Here is a 22,755-nt window from a genome sequence, read left to right on the forward strand (position 1 = left end):
AGGCGGGCGGCGCGGCTTCGGTCTGCGGCACGAACTGGTCGGAGAGCTGCCTCGCCGCCGTCCTGTCCGCGTCCCTGTGTCGCGGGGCTCGGGGGTCTCTGGGGGTGTCGCCTGCCTCAGGGTGCTCAGGTGCTGTGGGCGATCTGTCCCGGCTGTGATCCCGTCTCCGTGGTCTCGCCCTGGACTCCTTTGTTGGAAACGGCCGCACTGGTTTGTGACACGCTTCTTAAAGTCTGGCTTTTCGCGGCGGCTCCAGACAGTGCCTTTGAGTCACTGCTGAGGACTTCGGCAGAGCCCTTTTCAGATGCGGACACCTGAGGAGTTAATTTAGTTCCCGCCAGCCTGGTTAAATTCATTCCTTCAGCTTCTGCTATTGAGGGTGGGAGTGACGCTGGCCTTAACATTGCTCTCAGGTATTATTAATATAAAAATTTAAAGTATTTGGTCAGTAATTAGCTAGGAAAGTTCATGGCTGCGGAAATCGGAGTAGAAGCACCTGAGCGCAGAGCGGTGTTAAGGGCGGAGCTCCGTGTTGGTGGGACGCCGGGCTGGGGCGGCTGGGACACAGCGGGGCTTCAGCAGTCAGCTCCGGGGGTAGAGTCTTGCTTGGAGCATGCAAGGCATTATGTAATCGGCTTAATCCCGCAGTTGTCTATCTGGAACCTTTAGAGGTTTAGTTTGTTCTTCGGGTGATAAAGAATGTCTGGATTTTTTAGTTAATGTTTCCTGTGTTCCCTTTCTTATTTCAACTATGCCGTTAGGTTTTGATACATACAAAGTAACCAGCAGACGATAAATAATGTCTCTATATATGAGTTAAAATAGCTGGAGTTTGTAAGACTAGAAAGGGTGGTTTTTTGTTTAGGATCAAATTAACCACCGTAAAGTTTTAGTTCCATCAGGCTTCTCTGTTTTCATGTAGCCTACTTTGTCCCTTGAAAACTACCTTAAATACTTACTTCACAATATTTCTTAATATAGCTTTTTCATTATCGAATATACTTAATTTGTGCTGTTTTCTGGACTTACTGTTCTTTCTTAATATTCTCTTAATCCTTTTATGTGGTACTTAATCAGACACTAATGATTTCTTTTTCTCTGAACATTTTGTTGCTTTTGCTGTTGGACTAGTTAAAGGATGTTCATATTGTTCTGTTCCATTTTTAATATTATACAGGTGTTGAAATAAATATCAGTACTTCACTAGTGGCTTGCACTCCAGTTCTCATTGTATTGTGTTCAATGAAAATGTGAGGAAAAATGCTTTAGAATTTCTTCTTTCAGCACTAGATAATGCACAGTAAAGATGAAAGAAAACCCTAATCAAACAACCCACAACCAAAATACACACAAATAGCAACAAAAAAAAAAAAACAAAACAACCCTCCAAAAACCACCAATTTTAATATCTTGCCCATTATGGTTTGAGCAACAGTTAAAGTTCCAAACCAGCAGCTATATTTATGAGTTTGACGTTGTTCTGGTGAATAGTTCCCATGAAATAGGCAATTTAATTTAAATAAACAATTGTAATAATTTATATTTAATGTAAATATAAGATTTCTAGATAAGTGTTTGCAAGGTTAGGCTGGTTTTGAGACTAATACATAGTGAAGTATTCAAATATGTGAATAATACATTCCACTGTAATGTTATTATGTACAGCAATAGGAGGACAGGATTAATTACTTATATGAAAAAATTACATTTTTGTTATCTTAGGAAGCACAAGATAAGTACTTCAGGTGTTCTTTAAGATTAAATAAACATTTTCCCCCTTCTGTTAGCCTTTATGAGAATGCTAATTGCCACAGAATGAATTGAAATCACTGCCTGTGGGCAGTTTTATATTTGTAATTTTATACATTAGGTCTTTATTCATTCATGGGAGAGTTAAAGAGATAAAATTGATAAAATGCTCTGGCTTTCCTTTTAAAATCTATCCCAGAAGGGGTAAGTAGTACAGCTTGGGTGTGTTTTATTTCTTAACCTCTATTGCTGCAATAGAAGAGTTTTCTGCAGTTTCTTCCATTGAATTTTCATCCTTAATTACTATGAAAAATGCAGTATAATTTTAAAGGGGATGTATATTTCTTTATTGTATTTTTTTTGTAGTATATTTTACCAGCTGTAGGAATTGTGTTTGCAGAACAGCACTGGCATTTTTATTACTACTGAAATGTCAAGTAGAAGGTGAGATAGTTGTGTTGTTGCGATGTGTTGATCTCAGAATCTGATGATGCTGTAATGAGCACAGAGATTTACATCATACATGCTCAGAAGGTGTTAGACTATAACTCAGGTATTCACAACATATCTTAGTCAAATGAGTCCCATTAAAGTTACTCATCTGTACTTGAGGAACCATATGCTTAAAGTAATTTAGTCAGAGTTGTTTTTGCCTCAGCTTCCTTAAGAATCCAGATAAAGCACACATCCAGCTTATTCACACTCTCATGTGAATACAATCCATCACAGTGAATGACAAACCAGTTCCAGTATAATAGAAACACTGTTTGCATTTAGTTGGAGCTATTCTCCTGTGGAAGTTCAGTAGGTGTTTTGTATCAAGTTGGTTCAGTTAGTGACCTGCTGGTTGTCCTGGGTCTTTTGAGTGAAGAAAGTAGCATGTGTTTGTTTTAAAGAAGAGAGTTATTAGCCATGATTTAGCTGGAGAATGGCTCTGGAATCAGAATCCTTTGTTTCAGTAGGCATATTTTCCATTGGATTAAAAAATCAATACATAAAGCCTGCATTAGTCTAGCAAAGGGGAGGAATAATACTTCATCTGCTGTCTTTAGCATGTCATTTGCCATATCTGGTGACAGCCCATTTTTAGCACATTTAAGCTATCTTGCAGGACAGTACCACCACATCTGCTAATTCACTGTGGTTTACTGCAGTACTGCCCTGCATGTGAATCCTGCAGGCCAGTTTCCAGTCTTCTGAAATTACTTCGGCAAATAGCAAATATTTTCTGAGTGAGATCATATTTGTAGTGTTGCTGGGCTGTTTATACTTACAAATAATGTAAACTCCTGTTCTAATTCTTTCTGACAAGTGGATTTGGAAGAAATAAGAAATTCCATAGTTCTCATTGTATGCTGGTATAGAGTGTAATCCACTGTTCCTGGGCAAAACAAACTATTAATATCTCACCTTGGAGGTACAAATTCTTTTAAGTTTTTCAGAAAAAATAATAATCACCCCCTTAGAATACAGTATAATATCTAACTTCACCTTCGGCATTTCTGTAGAGGTGGGAAAACTCACTTGGAACAGATCCATTTAATAGTTTCTGATAGAAATAGAAGTGATTTTGAGTATTGTGTCATAAGTGCTTGGGAAAAAAAACATGTTGAGGCATCACAGGATTTTCTCTGGACTGTGAAGATGAACTCATTAAGTACAGCTGAAAGAAGTTGCTTCTTTGGTGCTCATAATTACAAGAGAAGTGAAGAAAGAACAAATACACACCACCATCACCACCCCCAAAACAATAGGATTTTTACTTTGCATAAGACAATCTCAACCTTTTGCTAATAGTTAGACTTCCTCCATAGACTCCTTCCACTTATCCTGACTTGTGGGTATAACTGAAACTTGATGTTCACATAATCTCATCTGATGGGGATGAGCTATTCCAAATTTGAGTGACTAATTATGCTGAAACACAATAGTATTATTACTTTGGCAGGCAGGAATATGGTCCTTTATCCAGGATCTTCTTTAAGAGCCTATCTACCTTCTTATGGGAGCTGATCAGTACTTCCCACCATATCCTTGAAACTGGAAGTGGTGATCTCCCACGTCTAAGCCTCTGTGGTTTCCCTCTGTTTTGAAGAAAACTAGAGACCTGGGGTGAAAACGCTTAGCTGCGGCAGCCTCTTTTTTTGTGGTAGTCCACGAATGCTCATGTGTTTGTCAGACTGTCTCACTTTGCGTGTTTTTGCTGCTCTAAAAGTATGCTCCATGTAACATTGTTTGCAGTATGCTTTCGTACTGTATCACCAGGAAAAGACCATTCACACATCCAGAAATACAGATAGTTGTTTTGTGATACATGTTAAAGTGTTTTTGCAGCACTGTCCTTGAAGCTTCTTTAAAAAGAAGTTTACACATGAAAACTATGCTTCTATACAAATTTAAGGACAAAATTTGAAATAGCTAAATATTGTTAGGTGTCATAGTTAGCAGTAAGATTTTATTGTTGGATGACCCAAAGCGTTCTGGAACAGCATGGTACTGTAGACAACTGAAATCTTGTCAGTCAGTATGTGAAACTGTGTTTGTGTTCACAGGGAATTGTCAGGAGATGAACTTGAGACCTGTAGATAGATTTGGTATGAAAAAGTCGTTTAAGATGAAATGTCTGGTGCCTTAACACAAGGAAAGTAGAGTAAATGCTTATCTTTGTTGTGCTGGTTTCCAGTATGGTACTTGTCAAATTTCATTGCTCTTTTTATCTCTGAGAAAAAGTATTGCCACAACAAAGGATTTTCCCCCACTCCCTTCTCACTGCTCTAAATTAAGAGACCACAATGTCTGTTTTAAGGACAACAGTATCTCTGCCTATCTTGCTTTAGATAGGTGTGTTTATTTTTTTTTCTCCCCCCCTCCACTGTTAAAACCAATGCTTTGAATTTGTACTATAGATTATATTGCTTTAACAAATATCTGTGATAGAGCATTTCGTTTGGGATGTGTTTCTTGAAGCATGAAAAAAAAAACCCAATTGTGTCATTTATACAATCCAAACTCCTATGCGCAATACAGCTAAGAACTTCTTTGAAGGTTTTCAAAACATTTGTGTCAGCAAGTATGAGGAGCAAGGATAAGTTCATGGCTACATTTTCATGTACCAAAACTCTAGAGTGTTTGCTAATCCAGAAGTATAATCTTGCTTTATCTTCTAAGTTTTGACCTTCATGCACCCTTTGTACTTCTGATAGTGCTTGCAGGAGCCCATACCTTGTGATTGCAATATACATTCTTTGTATTTAGGAGATGCTGTAGTGATTTTTGGCTGCAGAAATCTGCATAACCTTAGTATGCTGCAACTCTGCAACGTGTTTTTACTGTTCTTTATCACGTATGTATTTGTCAATGGGAAGAACACTTTTCTTAATGTTTTAAGATGAGGAACTTCATTTCCTCCAAAGAAACTCCAAAACTCATGCTTGTTCTTTCCCTGGGTAATCATGTTTTACTTTTGATAGCTGGCAGGGCTCTAGAGTTATCACTCCTCTCTAATAATATACTCATTGTGAAGTAACTAATAATACAAAATTAAATATTATATGGAAATGTACATATATGTATTTAAGTCTTTGTTTTGTTAAATGTTCAGAAGTTATGCATTATTTTCTAGAGATGTTATGTTCACTTTTTTTTTTGTAAGTTGGGTTTTTTTAATGTCAGATTGTACCTAGAAACTGATACTATTCTCTCTTCCCATTTCAGACTAGAAGATGAATAATCTTTCCTTTAGTGAACTGTGTTGCCTGTTCTGTTGTCCACCATGCCCAGGGAAAATTGCCTCTAAGCTGGCATTCTTACCTCCTGATCCCACATACACATTGATGTGTGATGAGAGTGGTAGTCGCTGGACCTTGCATCTCTCAGAGCGAGCAGACTGGCAGTATTCTTCTAGAGAAAAAGATGCCATTGAGTGCTTCATGACTAGAACATGTAAAGGCAACAGGATTGCCTGTATGTTTGTGCGTTGCTCACCTAACGCCAAGTACACTTTGCTCTTCTCACATGGAAATGCTGTTGACCTGGGTCAGATGAGCAGCTTTTATATAGGACTGGGTTCACGGATTAATTGCAACATATTCTCCTATGATTATTCTGGATATGGTGCAAGTTCTGGGAAGCCTACAGAGAAGAATCTGTATGCTGACATTGATGCTGCTTGGGTGGCTCTTAGAACAAGGTAAGACATTAGTTACCATTTTTCTTATACAGCATTGTTGTCATATGGTTTTATTTAACATGCATCAGTAGTTGAAACAGCAATGCTGTGATTTAACATTAGTGGATTCATATCCAAGCTGACTGGTGGTGCCTGGTGCTGAAGGCATTGTCAGTATGAAGCAGGATCAGTGTATATTACTTACATACTGGAAAAATTGAAATGGAATTAAATTTAATAAGCTGTGGTTTAAGTCTTGGACAAATAGAGCATCTTCCTTATTGTCATAGTTTGGAATCTTCTCAGCTGCAAAAATTACAAAGTTGGGGAAAATCCGTAATAATTGATATCCCAGTCATTAACCCACTGTTGTGATGTGGATGTGAGAAAATGCAGGTTGTTTCCTCAGATAATTTCCATCATCTACTTTTTTTGTAGGGAGGGGCAGAGTAAAAGCTGGTAGCAGAGAACTTGGTGAGACTCTTATTTCTGTATAGTGTTGAGATCACCTTTGTTTCAGAATTCTGACTGGCAGCTACAGCATTTCCAAAGAGAGAAAACATCTTTTTGCTTTATATAGAAAACTATCTTCACAAAATATAATGTGTGGGAGAGGTTAAAATGGATCTGTGTAAATACCTTATGGTGGGAACAAAACAAGAGGAATTTGGAGCAGTGGTGTTAACTCAAGCAGAATAAAAATGGACAAGAAAAATGCAAATGGGAAGATGTTATTTCAGCAGTTTCTGTGTTCTAAGCCTCTGGTTTTGTGGGACATAAAATAGCAAGATGAAAGACTCTGAATGCTTTCTCTGATACAGGTAAGAATCCTAGAGAATCCTGCACCAAATAAGTGCAGCTTCTCTAATTTGAGACCAATTTTCACCATATTTTTTCCACTTAGCTCAATAGTCTTCTCATATTACAAATACCCAGACTATAACAACTAGTTTTTAAAATAGTGTTCAGTCATAAGAATAACTGCTCACCAAAAAATCCGAGCTCAGTGTGTATTTTAAACCAAAAAGGTATAAAAACCTGAAGTGTGTTGTTATGGCTCAGTCATTGCAACTTGAGCATTCTGTTTAATAATTATAGTATCAGGGATATGACTTAGTGTAAGGACATGTGGACTTTAAATCCTGGATCCTGGTAATTGTCACAGTGAGTTTAGAGCTTCGTCAATGTAATATTAATGAGCAGATTACCCCTTTTCAGTGTTTAAAATACACATTTAGTCTTTTTACATTACACTCCTTTTACATTACAACAACAGTATGATGCTTCTTTTCAACGAAGCATATGTTATCCATGTATTAAATAGGAAAAAAGCTTATTATCATAAACCTCACTCAACCACAGGGGACAGGTTTTCAGCTTCATCTATTCAAAAACATGCATACTAGGTTGTTAGATTAGCTTTTGGTGTTTATTACAGTGGAAAGTTGAGATATGACTTAAGCCAAGTGCTACAGCACGTGCACTGTTGACTATGGTTTGTAGCTGGTAGGTGATCTGGACATTAGCTACTCAGTGAAATACCCAGTAACATTTACCGAAAACATGATGTGGTTTGTGAACAATTTGGAAGACAGTCTGAGCTATTGAAATGTAACAGAAAATGGAAGAGAACTAGATGGTGAAGCATAATACTTTGTCAGTTTACGGGCTCTGTTTTATAAACTAATTTGTAATTATTGTTTCTTCTTTCTCATAGTGAATGTCTGAATATAAAACCTACAAGGAAATGTGATTGCAATTTGAATTCTCACCACAATACTTAAGCAATGAAGTGTACTTTCTCTAAACAAATAAGATTGTTCATAATTGATAGGACAGAGACTAATGGCTTTAAACTGAAAGAGGGTAGATTGAGATTAGATATAAGAAAGAAATTATTTTCTGTGAGAGTGATAAAGCACTGGAACAGGTTGCCCAGAGAAGTTGCCAACAGAAGAACCAATTGTCCAGAGAAATTGTGGGCAACTTCTCCATCCCTGGAAGTGTTCAAGGCCAGGTTGGATAGAACTTTCAGCAGATTGGTCTAGTGGAAAGTATCCCTGCCTTTGACAGGGAAGGTAGAATTACAGGGTTGTTAAACGTCCCTTCCCACCCAAACTATTCTATGATTGTAATGTACCATATAAGTGTGCTCTTTCATGAGCAAACGTTGGGAAGACCTCTAAATATATCTTATGAGATATTCTTATGGTCCTCACCTTCGTCCCTTTTTCCATGTCTGCCTTTTTTATTATTATTATTTCACCTCCTGTCAAAATTAGGTAATTCTGTAGAGTGTATGAAGTCTACATTGGTCTGTCCAACTTGTGAATTTCACGCATGTGAACTGAATTTGGTCTGCTGCTGAAGAAGAGGTTGGTGTTACCCGTTACACCTGTAGTACTTAAAACAGCTTTCCAATTGGCTGACCTGGTCTCATCCTTGTATCTGAATGCTGGGTGTATGAGGGGGAAGTTCAGCACTTGACTCTGGATATACTGACTCAGTTTGGTTATTCAGCTATGGTATTCTCTTGAGCCCTGAGACAGTGCTCAGCTGTGTTAAAATACTCAATATCTGGACCGAAACAGAGCCTTTGAGCATTTGCTACAGCCTTGATTTGCTTTCATAGCATAGCGTATTTTGTCAGTTTCACACTGGCACCATCTTTGTCATTTATAACTGATTCTGCAGAAACAAAGTAATTCAATGGATTGTTTGCAGGAAAAATGTGAGTATAGTTGTAACTCCTTGGAAATTCTTGTTGATGAGGTAAGAAAGGGACCCAAGTGTTTTAAACTCTGCCTCTCAGTTTGTGATGTGATGAAGAATGGAGAAGTTACCTTCGGAGATTGATCTCAGCCATAGCTCCCTGCATTCCCTGTTCTGAAAAATGAAATCATAGAACCCAGCACTAAAATATGTTTCTGGGGTAATTGAAATGCTGATGCGGACTTAATTCTACAGCCAACAAAACTACTTGTGGTAAAGACTTGCTAGCATCTTAAGTTTTGTGTCTTGGAAAGACAAGATGTACTCACAAGATTTACTCACCTGTAAATCAGTACAGCTGTCCAGTGGGGACTGGACACCTGGGGTGAAATAGTCTGAAAGTCATACTGAGGGTGAGGATGAGATTTTGCTGTGAATATTAATGTTCATGAAATTGACTACAGAAAACTAGTTTGGCAGCCTACCAGAACAGGTAAAGAGCAGATGTAGATGCTGAGTTGTGTCCCCATTCTTTACCTTCTTTGAGGATGTTAATAGGAAGCAGTAGCTGCCTATGTGGATGATGGCCATGAAAGAAGGTGGTGTGATTCACTGCCTTCATCAGGTTTGGAAAAGGTGTACATTGTTGCATATTCATGTGCATGGGTCTGTATAAAAGCTGCAAGTGAGGACATTCTTTTTCCAGCTGTCATAACTACCAAGTGTTGAAATGCCAGGAGTCATTTTGGGATACGCCTATTTTCTGCTGTTCTGGTCTCTAAAGGCCTTTGATGGCACCCTAGCAAGGGTGAAAAGGTTTAACCAGCCCCAGGCAAATGCAGGGCAAGTGGTGCTCATTCAGAAGCCTCTGAAGATGTGCCAGAATTGCCTCATGACCAGATTTACGGGTAAGAGGCAAAACAGCCCTTTCATTGTTGCTTATCATGGGCTGCATAATAATTGAAAAATTGAAGGGTAAATCTCACCATCAGACGATGTGTCAAAGTGGACAGAATGTCCATAAATTTAACAGCCAGGTATAGGAATTACACTGAGTCTCTTCAGATGTTGGCCAAAAGTGTTCATTTGGCAATTCACAAACTATTTTTTTTTTCAGTCAGAAGTAGAAGAGGGGGAGTTCAGCTAGAAGTTGAGGTCCTATAACTTTGTACATTTGGAGAGAAATTGAGGTTTTCTTTAAATTGATAGGGAAAGTAGCTCGATTGTCATGAAAGATAAATCTTAACAATAGAACAAGTGAATTGGTAGCATTTTAAAGTTTAGAAAAGACCAAACTGAGAGAGAGGCGGAGAAGGTGCAGTTTGTTGATTACAATTTGGACAATGGGTTTGCCAATCATAAAACATAGTTCCTTTTTTCTTCTCCCAGTGTAAAATATTGTATGCACATGAAGGGGAATGGACACATCAGTTGAGGAAGAGCAGTATGCTCTTGAATTTTAATCATGGCCTGGCATGTTGAGTTATAGATGTGGATAAGGTTCATGCCCTTCATGTTCTGCAAATTGCAGCTGTAATTTCATGTGTTATATCCATGATAAAGACTCTGAATGTGCATTGAAAATTCCCTCAGTGTGTTCCTCCTTGTTCCATGTGCCCCAAGTGCTGTGTCAGTTTACTAAATGTTTGTGTTGCAATAGCTTCCCAAACGGTAGCTTCTCTAGAGCATGTAGTGTAAGCCTAAAGAGGTACCATGGAAAATGTACGCTTCTAAGCTTGATCTTATCAGTAATTTATTTCATTATTGTAAAGCGATCAAGTCTTACAGATTAAGAGCAATAGTTCAGAAGTAAATATAAATTACTTTGTCTCACTTATGTATATCCAGATCAAAATGGCAGGTATTTTTTAAGAGCCTCACAGTGTAGCATGGTAATTTCTGCTGGTATTTGTTTCTTAAAGGTAACTGAAGTTAAAAACCAAAAACAAAGGAAAAAACCCAAAGAAAAAAGAAAACTCTACCTACCTTGTCACAGCCAGACATACATTTTGTAGTTTGCTTATTGCACATCATGGTAATACATGGTGATACATATCCAGTGAAAATATAAGATAAGGTTAATATCCAATGTGATGTACATCCAATTAAAGTGTTCAAGGAAGGGTCAGACAGCACTTCGAGCAACTCGATTCAGTGAAATATTACCTTCCTATGGCAGGGGCCTGGACTATATTACATTCCAACCTAAACTGTTCTATGATTCCATGAAGAGAAAAAAAGAGAATGGTGGGGCAGAGAAAAGGTGGACCACCAGCAAGAAAAGTGTTTAGTAAAGTGCAGAAAAGGTCATGCTACAAAGACAGAAATATCAAGGAAATAGTGAAAAAGTTTCTGCTAAATCACATGAAGTTCATCACTAAGGGGAAAAAAGAATGTTTCATTGCTGTTTAGCAGTTGTTTTCCTACCAGAAGCTGAAAAGATCAGGCCAGGAGTGTTTAGGGTTGCCTCTTTTATAGGCTACCATCTGTATCTGGTCAGCATATGTAGGGCCACAGAAAAGATTACTGGCTTCATTAATGTTATCTTGGGCCCTGGTTCCAGGCACTTGAACAGTTGGGACAGTTACAACATCTTATTGGCTTGCTGCTTCCTCACCTGGCAGTGGCATGCTGTTTCCTGCCTGTCCCTGAACACAGGCAGCACAAAGGAGTGCTAAAGCAATTGCTCCACTCCTCCCAGACAAGATTTATTTAGTTCCTTGCACTAACTGTTAAAGCCTAATGAGGGGGAACACATTGCTGAAGCTGCAAATAGGAAAGTGGTTATTTTCTGTTCAGCAATAGCTTAGCTTTGTAGTGACATCAACCTGTGCCTTTAGTGTGCTGATGAGGCAGAAATTCGTCATGTGTACTCAGACACTCTGTGAGGATGTCAGGAAGCTTATATGAACACAGGTTCTGTGTCAAAACTGCTCTTTAGATTCCATCTGCTTTCCAGGCAGGTAACCTTTAAGTGTGTGAACATAAAGGATGAATTGGATGTTGAAAGGAATTGAAATCTCAGTTGTTCTGGGAAAGAAAAAATGTTGCAGTCAGCCTTTAAACTGCAGAAAATACCTATCAAGTTTTGTACCAGATTTTGCCCAAAATATCTTGTCCATGAGGAATAGTGCTTCCTCTGCAAAATCAGCACATTGGTACATCTGTGCACAGCTACTTTTAAGGTTTTCTTCCAAGGTCCATTTTGGTGATTATGGCTTAAAAAAAAAAATCCCCAAACCTAAAAATACCCTCCATTACCTTCAGCCCCACATTGAAGGTCTGTCTATGCTGACACAGGTTATCTAAGATTACTTGAGTAGACAACAGTATTTACATTAGTCCTATTATCAACATAATGAGCTTTCAAAGATAGCAGCAGTCTTTACAGTATGTCTTTGACCTCTTGTAAACAGGGGAACTACTTGAAGCGTATGGCTCTATAAATGTCATGTTCCCCTTCCTCAGAATGGCCTGTACTTATAAGGCACTGATTAAGAGAACAATGTTACTGCAACTTTTTCTCTTGATCTGACACTCCTCCTTTGGGAGACCAGGTATGGTCATCTGATAATTTGACACAAAACTTCTTGGAGTTTAACAGGCTATCAGTCTGTCAAAAGAAGTAAACAAATTTTCTGAGTTGGGAGCTTAAAAACATTTACCTTTTCAATAATTTTTTCTGTTTTAGATTGTAAAGTGATACTTTTGAGAGATAGCAACAGAGGGGTAGTTGGGCTCTTCCTTTTTTCTAAATATTTGAGAAGCCTATTATATTGGGCTTGTATGGCCAGACTTCGGTAGCAGGGAGCTACAGGGGTGCCTTCTGTGAGAAGCTGCCGGAGGCTTCCTCCAGTCTCTGTCAGCTCCAAAGACAGATGTGCTGCTGGCCAAGGCTAGGCCAATTAGAAATTATGGTAGTGCCTCTGGGATAACATATTTAAGAAGAAGAGGGGAAAAAAGTATCAATGTACAGTTGTAATTTCAGCCAGAAAAGAGTGAAAGAAGAACATGTGATGGGAGCAGCACTGCAGACACCAGGGTCAGTGGGGAAGGAGGGGCAGGAGGTGCTCTAGGCACCAGAGGAGCCCCACACCAGAGGATGGGGATGCCTGAAAGGAGGCTGTGGCACCATGGGAGGCATGTGGAGAGGGGAGCCCACACTGGAGCAGCCTGTCCTTGAAGGACTGCACCCCATGGAAGAGTGACTCACCTTGCAGCAGTTTGAGGGGGACTGTTGCCTGTGGGACACTCACGTCAGAGAAGTTAATGGAGAACTGTCTCCTGTAAGGGGGATGCCATGGGTGAGCAGGGGAAGGACTCTTCACCCTGAGCAGTGAGAGAAACAACATGATGAACTGACCATAACCCCCATTCCCTGTCTCCCTGTGCTTCTGGGGGAGAGGTAGAGCTGGAAAGAAAGGAGGCATGAGGGGAAGGTGTTTTTAAGGTCTGTTTTACTTCTCATTTTCCTGCTCTGATTTTGTTAGTAATAAATTCAATTAATATCTCTAGTTCTCGCTGGTTTTGCCCTTGATGGTATTTGATGAGCAATCTCTCCCAATCCTTATCTCAGCCCATGACCCCTTCATTAAATTTTCTCTCCCCTGTCCAGCTGTGGAGCAGAGTGAGAGCTGCTTTGGTGTGTGCCTGGCACCCAGCCAGGATCAGCCCGCTGAACTTTTTTCAAGAGAAAAAGGAAGACTGGAATGAGCAGATGTAATCTTTTCCAAGCTGCTTGGATATTGTTATTTGGTAGGCAGGTGTTGATTATTTAGGTTTTCATCCTGTTCAAGCCAGAGTATTCAGAAATGTACTTTGAACCACCACTTCGGGCTATTGACTTCTTTATTTTAGTTTACAGATTGCAAAGCATGTCTTTTCTGGTGGGCACTGTGAGGCAATCTTTTTGACTGTGATGGAGTAAGGATTATTTTAATCCAGATATTGTAAATGCTTTTCTTGGCTTATTTTTTGTGGCCATCATTTATCTATCTTCAGGCTGAAGGAATTTGATCAAAAATAGGGGAACAAATAATGAGAAAGAGGAGAATATATGTTTTAAAATACAGTTTTTAAGTTGTGCTTTAAATTCCTGTGTAGTGGCCTGCATCTTGTAAAATTCAACATCCAAAGAAATGCAAGTTGGCAAGGTTTATTATTTGAAAACTGTTTTATCACAACGTGCTGTGCAAACTGTATGCCATACTAGTGATGCAACATATTAATGCAAATTTTGTTCAGATTATGTTGGAAGGAGGGAAGGTTGTACTGTACTTCCATAGTGGACTAATGTGATATGACTTGGGAGGTGAATTGTAAAAGGATAAGTGCTGTGTTCTCAGGTGTTTCAGAAGAGATGCAGAAATAGTAGAGGGCTTAGATTTGTCTTTTATTTCAAAGCTTTAATTTATTTTATTTTGTGTGTGTTGGAATTTTCAGGAAATCTTGTTCATGCTTGAAATTGCTTTTTCTTTGAGAATTGTGATATGAAGGGCCTGCTAGTAGTTCCAGGCTGATGATGAAGACTTAGAGTTTTAGAAGTCTTAATTTGATCATGATCTGATTATGACTAAAAACTTTCTAGGAAACACGGATAGTGATTAAGTAGTCATGATGCAGCAAGATTCATGTGTCGGGCAGAGTCTGCCTCTGTGCTAATACTTTTAAACCTTTTACATTTCACTCTACCAGAACCCAATTTAAATAAACAGATTAATATTAAATAGACACTGTTAGATGTGAACAATTTACCAAATTTACCAAGTTATTGGCATGCCTGATGAGTTTTGTTACTGGTACATAGTATGTAGGTAATATTACAATCTTGAAATCTTCCTAGATACGTATTTTTTTATTAACTGTATATTATATATGGAAGCAACTTAGAGGGCATTTTTTCTGGCTTATTAAGGAGTACTTTTGGATTTGGGGGGAGCTGTTTTGTTGGTTGTTAATTTGAATGTCTTGGTACGAATTAAACACCTTTTTTCCTAATGTTCCTGATTTTTAGTCTCTTAGACATTACTGATTTTAGTGTTTGGTTACCCATGCAGTTATTTACCCATGTTTATAAGATATTTGTGAATTTCTTTGGTACTTCTACGCCCCTGACTTTACTGGAGGTATGCAAAATATACTAATTTGATGACTTCTTTGTGGCTATGGGTGTTGTTATATAATGTTGACAGAAAATATGCATGCCTCTATTGTAGACAAGGTAAGAGATGCACTCTCCTACACTTGATTTTCATTACTTTTAGAGTTAAAGTGGCAAATGTCAAACCTACCTCATGCTGTTTCACAGTGACATTAGGCTAGGCTGCTCTTACTTAAGAAGTTGAACAAGTTTTTAATAATTCATGAGAACCATGATTTGGGTTTGGGTATTTTGGTTTAGTATGAGGGCTTTGGACTTTTTTTGGAGGTGATGGGGAGGAGTTAGTTTGGTGTGCTTTGTGGGGTTTTGGGGAGGGTGGTTGTTGTTGTTGGTTTTGGGTTTTTTGGGTATGAGGTTTTCTTGGGTTTGTTATTAATGCAATGTAGTATCCTTTCCTATTCAAGGGACTTCCTTTCCCAAATTTAGATATACTGCTGCAGTCTGGCCTGTCCTAAGAGTACCTGGTTTGTACAGGGCAGTGGATCAGCAGCTCACTTCTTTTGCAGGCACTGTTCTTGGCCACATTACTATTCTCCAGAGGCTTTTCCCATGTAACTTGGGTAGCAATTGCTTTTTGTATTCACACTAATGCTGAAAAATATATTAAAATTACTTGTATGAGTGTTGACTAGATGCTTCTTTTGTTTGCCTCTGTTAATTTCATTTTACTAGGACGAAGGCAGTGACTTCAATTCTGTATCCCCTGTTGGGCTGTCTTGCTTGTGGATTAGGTTGATAAGAGCAAGCTTCTTGGCTATTACATGGAATGATCACTATCATTATACTGATCACTGTCAATATGGGCATGCTTTAACTTTCACTAAATTTATAAACAATGTTACCAGCTTGCAGGTTTTATCAGGTATCAGAAGAGTAAAGCTGACCAAATTTTTGCAGACTTGATTATGCTTCATGTGATGATAACCAAAGAGCTATTAAGGCTCTAATCAGTTTTCTGTTGTAGGTCCACTGGAGTTAATAGTAAAGACTTTTAACAAGCCACACTGCATTCACAAATCCGTATTTAAAAAATTAAATCATTATTTCAGTATCCTTCAGGTATAAAGAAAAAATACTGCAAATAGAGAGTAAATAAATAATTGTGTGTTTTAGTTAGGAATGTCATAAAACAGTCTTACTTGTTCTTCTACCAGGTCCTGTTTCATAGTTGATACCCTTCTGAAAATTTTCACCTTCAGAAATGCTTTTTTTGCCTTCCTCTGTAGGTTTTGTCTGTTTCACTTTATATGCCGCTTTTTAAACATTTCTAATTTTCTAGGTATGGAATTCGCCCTGAAAATGTGATTATATATGGCCAGAGTATAGGAACAGTACCATCTGTGGATCTTGCTGCTAGGTATGAAAGTGCTGCTGTAATTCTTCATTCTCCACTGACCTCAGGAATGCGAGTAGCTTTTCCTGATACAAAGAAGACATACTGCTTTGATGCATTCCCAAAGTAAGTTGTAGGATTTTTTTTTTTTTTGATTCAGCATGCATTTTCTCTATAACAGACGTTTTCAACTAGAGAAACAAGTAGTCTGGCATATTCTCTGAATTTTTTTTCAAATATTTAATAAAAGAATTAGAGAAAAATCAGTGAATAACATCAAAGAGGAACATTTGATTTGAAGAAGTTTACAAAACTTTGTAAACCTTCTAGGCACTTTGCATCTCTAATAATTTTAGTGGCTATCTGTAAAGAAGTAATTCATTTTCCTATACATAACATGTAAATCCCTGGTTTTAACAAGTAGGTCTATCCAGTGAATTGTTAGTCTGGATAATTGTGAACAAAGTCCTTTGCAATATGTTTCTGTAAGACTGAAAAACTAAGTAAATCTTAAATGAAGAAAATTCTTGTCATGTATTTCAGAACTATGCCATTGTTTTCACAGGTATAATTTTTTCTTTACAGCATTGACAAAATTTCTAAAATAACATCTCCTGTCTTAATAATCCATGGAACTGAAGATGAAGTAATTGACTTTTCACATGGCCTGGCATTATTTGAGCGTTGCCAGAGACCTGTAGAACCACTGTGGGTAGAAGGAGCGGGCCATAATGATGTGGAACTCTATGGGCAGTACCTTGAAAGATTAAAACAGTTTGTGTCACAGGAACTGGTGAACTTGTAACTTCCATTGTGTATTTACAGGTTTTTTTCATTTCACTGCAGAACTTCACACTTTGATAAATATGTAACTTAAAACCTGAATGTTGTGTTTTGAAATCATCTTGGTTGCCTTCATTAAATCTACAGGTAATGATTTGTTAACATAATCAATGAAGGTTTTAATGTCAGTGTTATAAACTGGAATTACATGATCATGCACTCAGACTTGGCAGTTCATATTTCTTTGTGTGAGGTTTTTTTTCTCCTTAGATGTAAAGAAAAAAAATCACAAGGAGTACTGTAAGAAAATTTAATTATATAAAACCAAATGCTGTAAAAATGTTGCCAAGTGCTTTTGCATATCAAAACAAAGCTTATAAATATTTTTTAAACATCTCAAAGTGTACTGTGACTTACTGTGTTGCACAGGTGTAATTAAAAAACTGACTTCTAAGCTGTTCTGTAAAAATGTAATAGCCATGAAATTTGAGGAAATACTAATGTATGTAATGAGAATAAACAGTCACTGGAAATTACTTACGCCCTGTTACAGGAAGAGGGGGCAAAATAGATATATTTTCCCATATTTTTCATTTATTTTGTGCTTAGTTTTCCTTTAGTTATTTTGTACTCGTGTTGTCTCTTAGCTTTCAGGATAATAAAATATATCCACTCATGTTCTCAGGAGTCCTAATCTTGCCAAAATAATTCCGCAAGTTATCATTGTTGTAATGCAAGTATCATGCACATGATTGCTACTGAGGCCACAAAACACCTCTTTGAAACCAGACTTAAAACCTAGAAGACTTCTTGAACCATGTAGTTTTAAACACTGATTTTCTAGAGCCACAATGTGTCATTAAGAAGAACTTTGAAGTTTATCCAATATTGTAATAAAGAGTTTGCAACTTAGCAGTGGTCTGATCAGGCTTAATTTTGGGTGTTTAGTGTAAAAACTTACTGTTCTTTGAGTATTGTATGGAAATTTTACTAATCAGGCCTGGGTGGGGTGGGAGGATTGGCAAGAAGAGAATATTGACATACTTCTATTAACTTATCGTGAAATAAACTTACTTTTCCCTTGAATGCATTTTACTTGAATAAAATGATGAAAAATAAACTTAATTATATGTAGCCTAATTGTGAACAAGATAATATTCCAACAATACACACTGTACATTAAAGGCCTTACGTAGTTTAATTGTTCTCTTTGTTTTTTGCGATTGAGACTATTGTATACTTAAATGTAGCTTTGAGTATTGTGAAAACTTTGGTTAAGATGTGTTGATTAGCAGTAAACAATATTCCACAAACTTGCAGTTCTTCATTTTTCTTTTTATTCAATGTAATAGCAGCAGTTGCTTGCAGTATCAAAATAGCAAGTCCCCATTTATTCAAGGAAATCTGGCATCAAAAGCAATAACTCATTGTTCTGAATTGCCTGCACATTTCTTTTATCACCAACTGTTCTGATCATCCTCCTTTCCCCATGCCTCACCTTACTACAATTTGGACACAGGCTTTCTGCTGCAAAGTTGCTCGTAAACTTTTTTTCTGTAATGAATTCTACTATTTCCATTTTTGAAATTAAAATGAATTATTGACTTGTGCACTTAAGGTTAATTGAGTAGAAAGAAATTTATTCTCAAGCATCTAGGTTCCTGCCTGATTTTTTGATGAAGGATGTTTCATTGAGTTCTGAAATTCAGAGTATATTCAGAAATAACAACATTAGACTTAAGGATTTTCATCCTAGTTCAAGGCTTTTGGATACAGGTGTGTAACTCAGCTTTATTACATCATATTTAATACAGAGTTTGATTTCCTTTTCTTACTACCTTCTAGACACTATCTCCAATGGAAATCATTGCTATTAAATGTTTAAGTGCTTTCTTTGTGATGAATGAAGCCTGTTTTGAGATTCACCTTCAGATATTCAGAAATAAAGAGTGTAGAAGTGCAATGTTAAATGATATATATTGGCTGTAGTTTGGTTGACTGCCCTTGCAGGCAAATTATCAACTATCATCACAAGAACTATCTGATTGAGCCAGGGGATATTATGACACCCTGTAATTGAAAAAGACAGAAAAGGTGTCATAGTAGTTTTGCTGCTTTTGTTTCTGTGTTTTGTGGAAGCAGAACAAAAGGTCTGACTAACAGTGTTTTTGTGTTCAGTATGTGCAGCTGTGCTGGATTGCACTGGTGAGTAGAGATTCTGGTCTCTTTTGCACCATTTATGCATGGTTAATTATTACCATTTAATGCTGATTTATGATTTATATTTATGTATTTTTTCAGATGAGTTGTATACATGAAGGAATTTAAATGGGTTTTTGGCACAGCTTAGCCTGTAGTGCAAATGGAGTTATGGTAGCAAACTTGTTAGTGACAGAAAGCAACTCTGAGCTGTTGCAACGATGAGGAAAACATTTGACATCCTGATTGTCTTATCCTTATACCATCATTTTGGTGAAATTGACAATGGGCTGTTGTTTAATGTTACAGATGCAATTGTCTTCTCATAAATAAAGTTGATTCAGTATTCACTTGAAAGACAATGCTTGTATTTTAGGGAAAAAGAAAAGAGTGGTTTGTTAGCCTCATGGTGTCATTCCTGGATTGTGTTTTTTTTTTCTTTAGAGATGTATTTGAAAGTAAACTGTCTTTCTCAGTTCTGAAAACCTTGGCAAATCAGCTTTCAAAACAACATTATGTATGTAAAATATGTGATTACTTTCTAAAGGTGGGGTCTGTTTGGGACATGTTTTGCTTTTACATTCAGAATCCCATAAAACTCCCCTCTCCTTACTGTCCACTTCTGGCAGCAAAGAATTCTAGTGTATGTCCAGTTAACTACTATTATTGATTGATTTTAAACTTACTTTTCAAGATTTTTTTTTTATTGGGAAAAATATTGCATGTTTATTTTTGGGCTCCTTTAATTGCATGACATTGGACAAAAAGGTACCGCTCATATGGAATATGCCAGGTCCTACAGGTACTAATTTTTCTCACTACTCTGTAGGCATTGTTAATATCTTAAAGTCAGAAATAAGGAAAATAATATGTAAGTAGGGGGGTGATTGGTTGAAAACTTTGCAGAAAATTAGTAAGGGACCATGCTGCTACAGGCTGCATGTGAACCAGCAGTGCACAAAGGCGAGCAAGACCATTCCAGGCCCCATAGGCAGAAATTTGCCAGCAGATCATGGGAAGTGATCCTACGCCTCTTCTCTGCACTGTGAGTGCAGATGTGTGTGAAATGCTGGGTCTGACTCTGGGCTTTTGCGTGAGGAAGATATGGATGTACTGGAGTAAGTCCAGTCTAGGGCCACATGACTCCAGCCTATGACTGAAGGACTGGAGCAACCAGCATGGGAAGAGATGCTGAGAGAGCTGGGGCTGTTCATGCTGGGGAAGAAAAGATTTGACAGGATATTAATTATTATGTGTGAATATCTGAGGTAAGGAGTGGAGAGAGCTGGACATATCCCTGTACTGCCCTCTGAGAGGGCAAGAGTCTATGATGACACGGTGAAGACCAGAAAATGTAATCTGAAATTAGAAAGCAACTTTTTTGGGTATTTTTGTGAGGCAGATCAAACACTGGGACTGACTGTGTAGTTCTCATCTTTACACATACTGAGAATTCAGCCGAACACAGCTTTAGGCAACCTGCTATAGCTGACCCTGCTCTCAGCACACAAGTAAATGATCTTAAGGGCTTCCTTTCAGCATCTGTCATTATGTGTACACCAGCTCAGAAGTGGAGACTGTTAATTTAGAAGAATTATCTTCATTTGGTGTTCCCTGCTTTTCATGCTATATTTTAAAGCAACAGAAAGCAACAAAAGAACCCTTTTCCTCTTAGTCCTGAGACCATCACTGCTGAGTCAGACTAATGCCAACTTTTATACCACAGACAGTGTCATCAAAGATCAGATTGCTACAGTGTACTACTACTTGAAAAGCTAGAAGCAAAGTATAAGCATGCTATCCTGAAAAGAGGAAAAGTGTTTGAAAGATATCTTAAACATTATCAAAGATGGAAATGTTGCATTCATAGCTACTATTAAGTTATGAGATACAGTTGTTTTGGGTTGTTTCAATAAAATCGGGTAATAAAGTTGGTTTTACTTCCCCTGATTAGTGTTTGTAAAATGAAATGAAAAATTGTTTGTGGGGAAATTTGCCATGAGCGAGTAGCTGTGTCAGACTTGCTCACCATCACTTCAACAGTTCAGATAACTGTTAAAAGTAAGTATGAAAACCCATTCACCTTGAGTACCATCAGACTGAAATGTCATCATGACATAAACTTAGAGCTCTTGACATATTGAACTTTATAACCAATTTGAGTTGTGACATTACTAATTGTAAAATAGCCATAAAAAGAAACAATGATTCCCTAATAAATTCATTATACAATAGAATGATATTGTATGTTAATAATTTCTATACTGTATCTGCTTCCCTTTTTTATTTATTTCTCAGTTAAGGTGTCTTCTTTCTGTGAAAGGGAATAAAATCTTTGCAAACTTCTGGTAAAATGCCAAGGAAAATGTTTCAAGAAAGACAACAATGTAAAAGATATGATCTTAACACCAGATTACTCTTCCAGTGAGTAAGGGCCAACCATAAAAAATTATCTCAGCATTAATTTTTTCACAGAGGCATTAGTAGGGTGTCTTAGTCTAATAAAGTTTTCAAGATAATGAGGAAACTTTGAAATGGTCTTGTTGCTTAGAAGAGGTTTTGTGGTTGGTAAAGGAGGTATCTTACAATTGGTTGTCATTTTAATGTTTAATTTTCAATTTTTTTTGCTTAAAGTGGACAAATAGCTTTTTTAACTTTCAATGAGCGCTGCAGAGAAGACCATGAGAGAGATATTGATGAGATAGTGAATATAGCTTCATATTAGGCTAGAAGCTGTGTGCACCTCAAGTAGGTAATTGTGCCTTGTCTCCTCAAGCTTTGAGTGAATGTAATGTGAATGTAATCAGGCTGTCATACTGGGACATTTTTGATTTTCCAAAGCCATGGAAGTTTTTGCCAGAAGTTTTTTTCTGGAGTCAGGTAAATGGTGGATTGACTAAAATTCTAAAACCGAACTGTGCCAAAGGTCCAAATAAGTCATAAACTAGAACAGCATTTCAAGTAATTTAATCAGTAACTCATCTAGTAGCTCAAGGGCACATAATGGCGCTGCAACTCTTTATCCAGTACCTGAAGTATTGCAAAGGTGTTTGATTGGCCAAGTCATCTGCTTTTAAAGGTCTAAGTACATTTTAAATGTAAATGTTGTACATTTATGTAAGTCATTCTACGGAGAGCAAGGAGTGTGTGTATAAAAATCCCCAGCAGCTTTGCGAGAGCATTAATGATTTGGAGACATATGATGCATTCTGATATTGCTCCAAATATTTCCTAAAAAAAGTTTCTAGGTCCATTTGGTAGATGCTGCACACTCTTCAAAACGGAAACAGAAATATCTGGTCTCTGGTTTAAAACAGCCTCCCAGGATGGTGCTGTTTTGTTACATTCATGGCAATGCTTTAATTCATTAGAAGAATGTTCACAAAAGATTTAGGTGGTAAAATTTAAGTGCTGATGAGACGTTTCTGTTTTCAGACCTCTCTGCTTCTCAAGATGGTACGAGTTAAATATATAGTTTCTGTCTTTATTTTGTATTTGGCCTAGTGTATCATAGTGCACTACACAGAGAAAAGCAAAGTAATGCATGCCTTACTTATCAGAATTCTGTTTGTGTTGTATCAGAATTCTTTTTGTGTTGTAGTATCATTTCTAGTTGGCACCAAGATTTAATGTAAGTTTCTTCCTGTCAGA

The 22,755-nt window shown here is 37.5% G+C and overlaps 1 protein-coding gene across 1 annotated transcript; it reads left to right on the forward strand.

Moving 5' to 3' along the window:
* The first annotated feature begins 254 nt into the window (after window positions 1-254).
* Window positions 255-18,218, forward strand: ABHD17B (abhydrolase domain containing 17B, depalmitoylase). Its single transcript, XM_068176461.1, has 4 exons — window positions 255-413; window positions 5,464-5,938; window positions 16,069-16,248; window positions 16,708-18,218. The coding sequence occupies exons 2-4, from the start codon at window positions 5,472-5,474 to the stop codon at window positions 16,925-16,927; spliced, it is 867 nt and encodes a 288-aa protein (XP_068032562.1). The 5' UTR covers window positions 255-413; window positions 5,464-5,471; the 3' UTR covers window positions 16,928-18,218.
* The last annotated feature ends 4,537 nt before the right edge of the window (window positions 18,219-22,755 follow it).

Source organism: Anomalospiza imberbis, chromosome Z (genome assembly GCF_031753505.1).
Source record: "Anomalospiza imberbis isolate Cuckoo-Finch-1a 21T00152 chromosome Z, ASM3175350v1, whole genome shotgun sequence".
In the NCBI taxonomy this organism is placed as follows: domain Eukaryota; kingdom Metazoa; phylum Chordata; class Aves; order Passeriformes; family Viduidae; genus Anomalospiza; species Anomalospiza imberbis.

Excerpts from the sequence above, each read along its gene's own strand:
- ABHD17B (XM_068176461.1), top strand. The coding sequence starts at position 5,472 with ATGAATAATCTTTCCTTTAGTGAACTGTGTTGCCTGTTCTGTTGTCCA. Across the intron at positions 5,939-16,068 it reads TGGGTGGCTCTTAGAACAAG|GTATGGAATTCGCCCTGAAA; the intron begins GTAAGACATTAG and ends CTAATTTTCTAG. Across the intron at positions 16,249-16,707 it reads TGCTTTGATGCATTCCCAAA|CATTGACAAAATTTCTAAAA; the intron begins GTAAGTTGTAGG and ends TTTTCTTTACAG.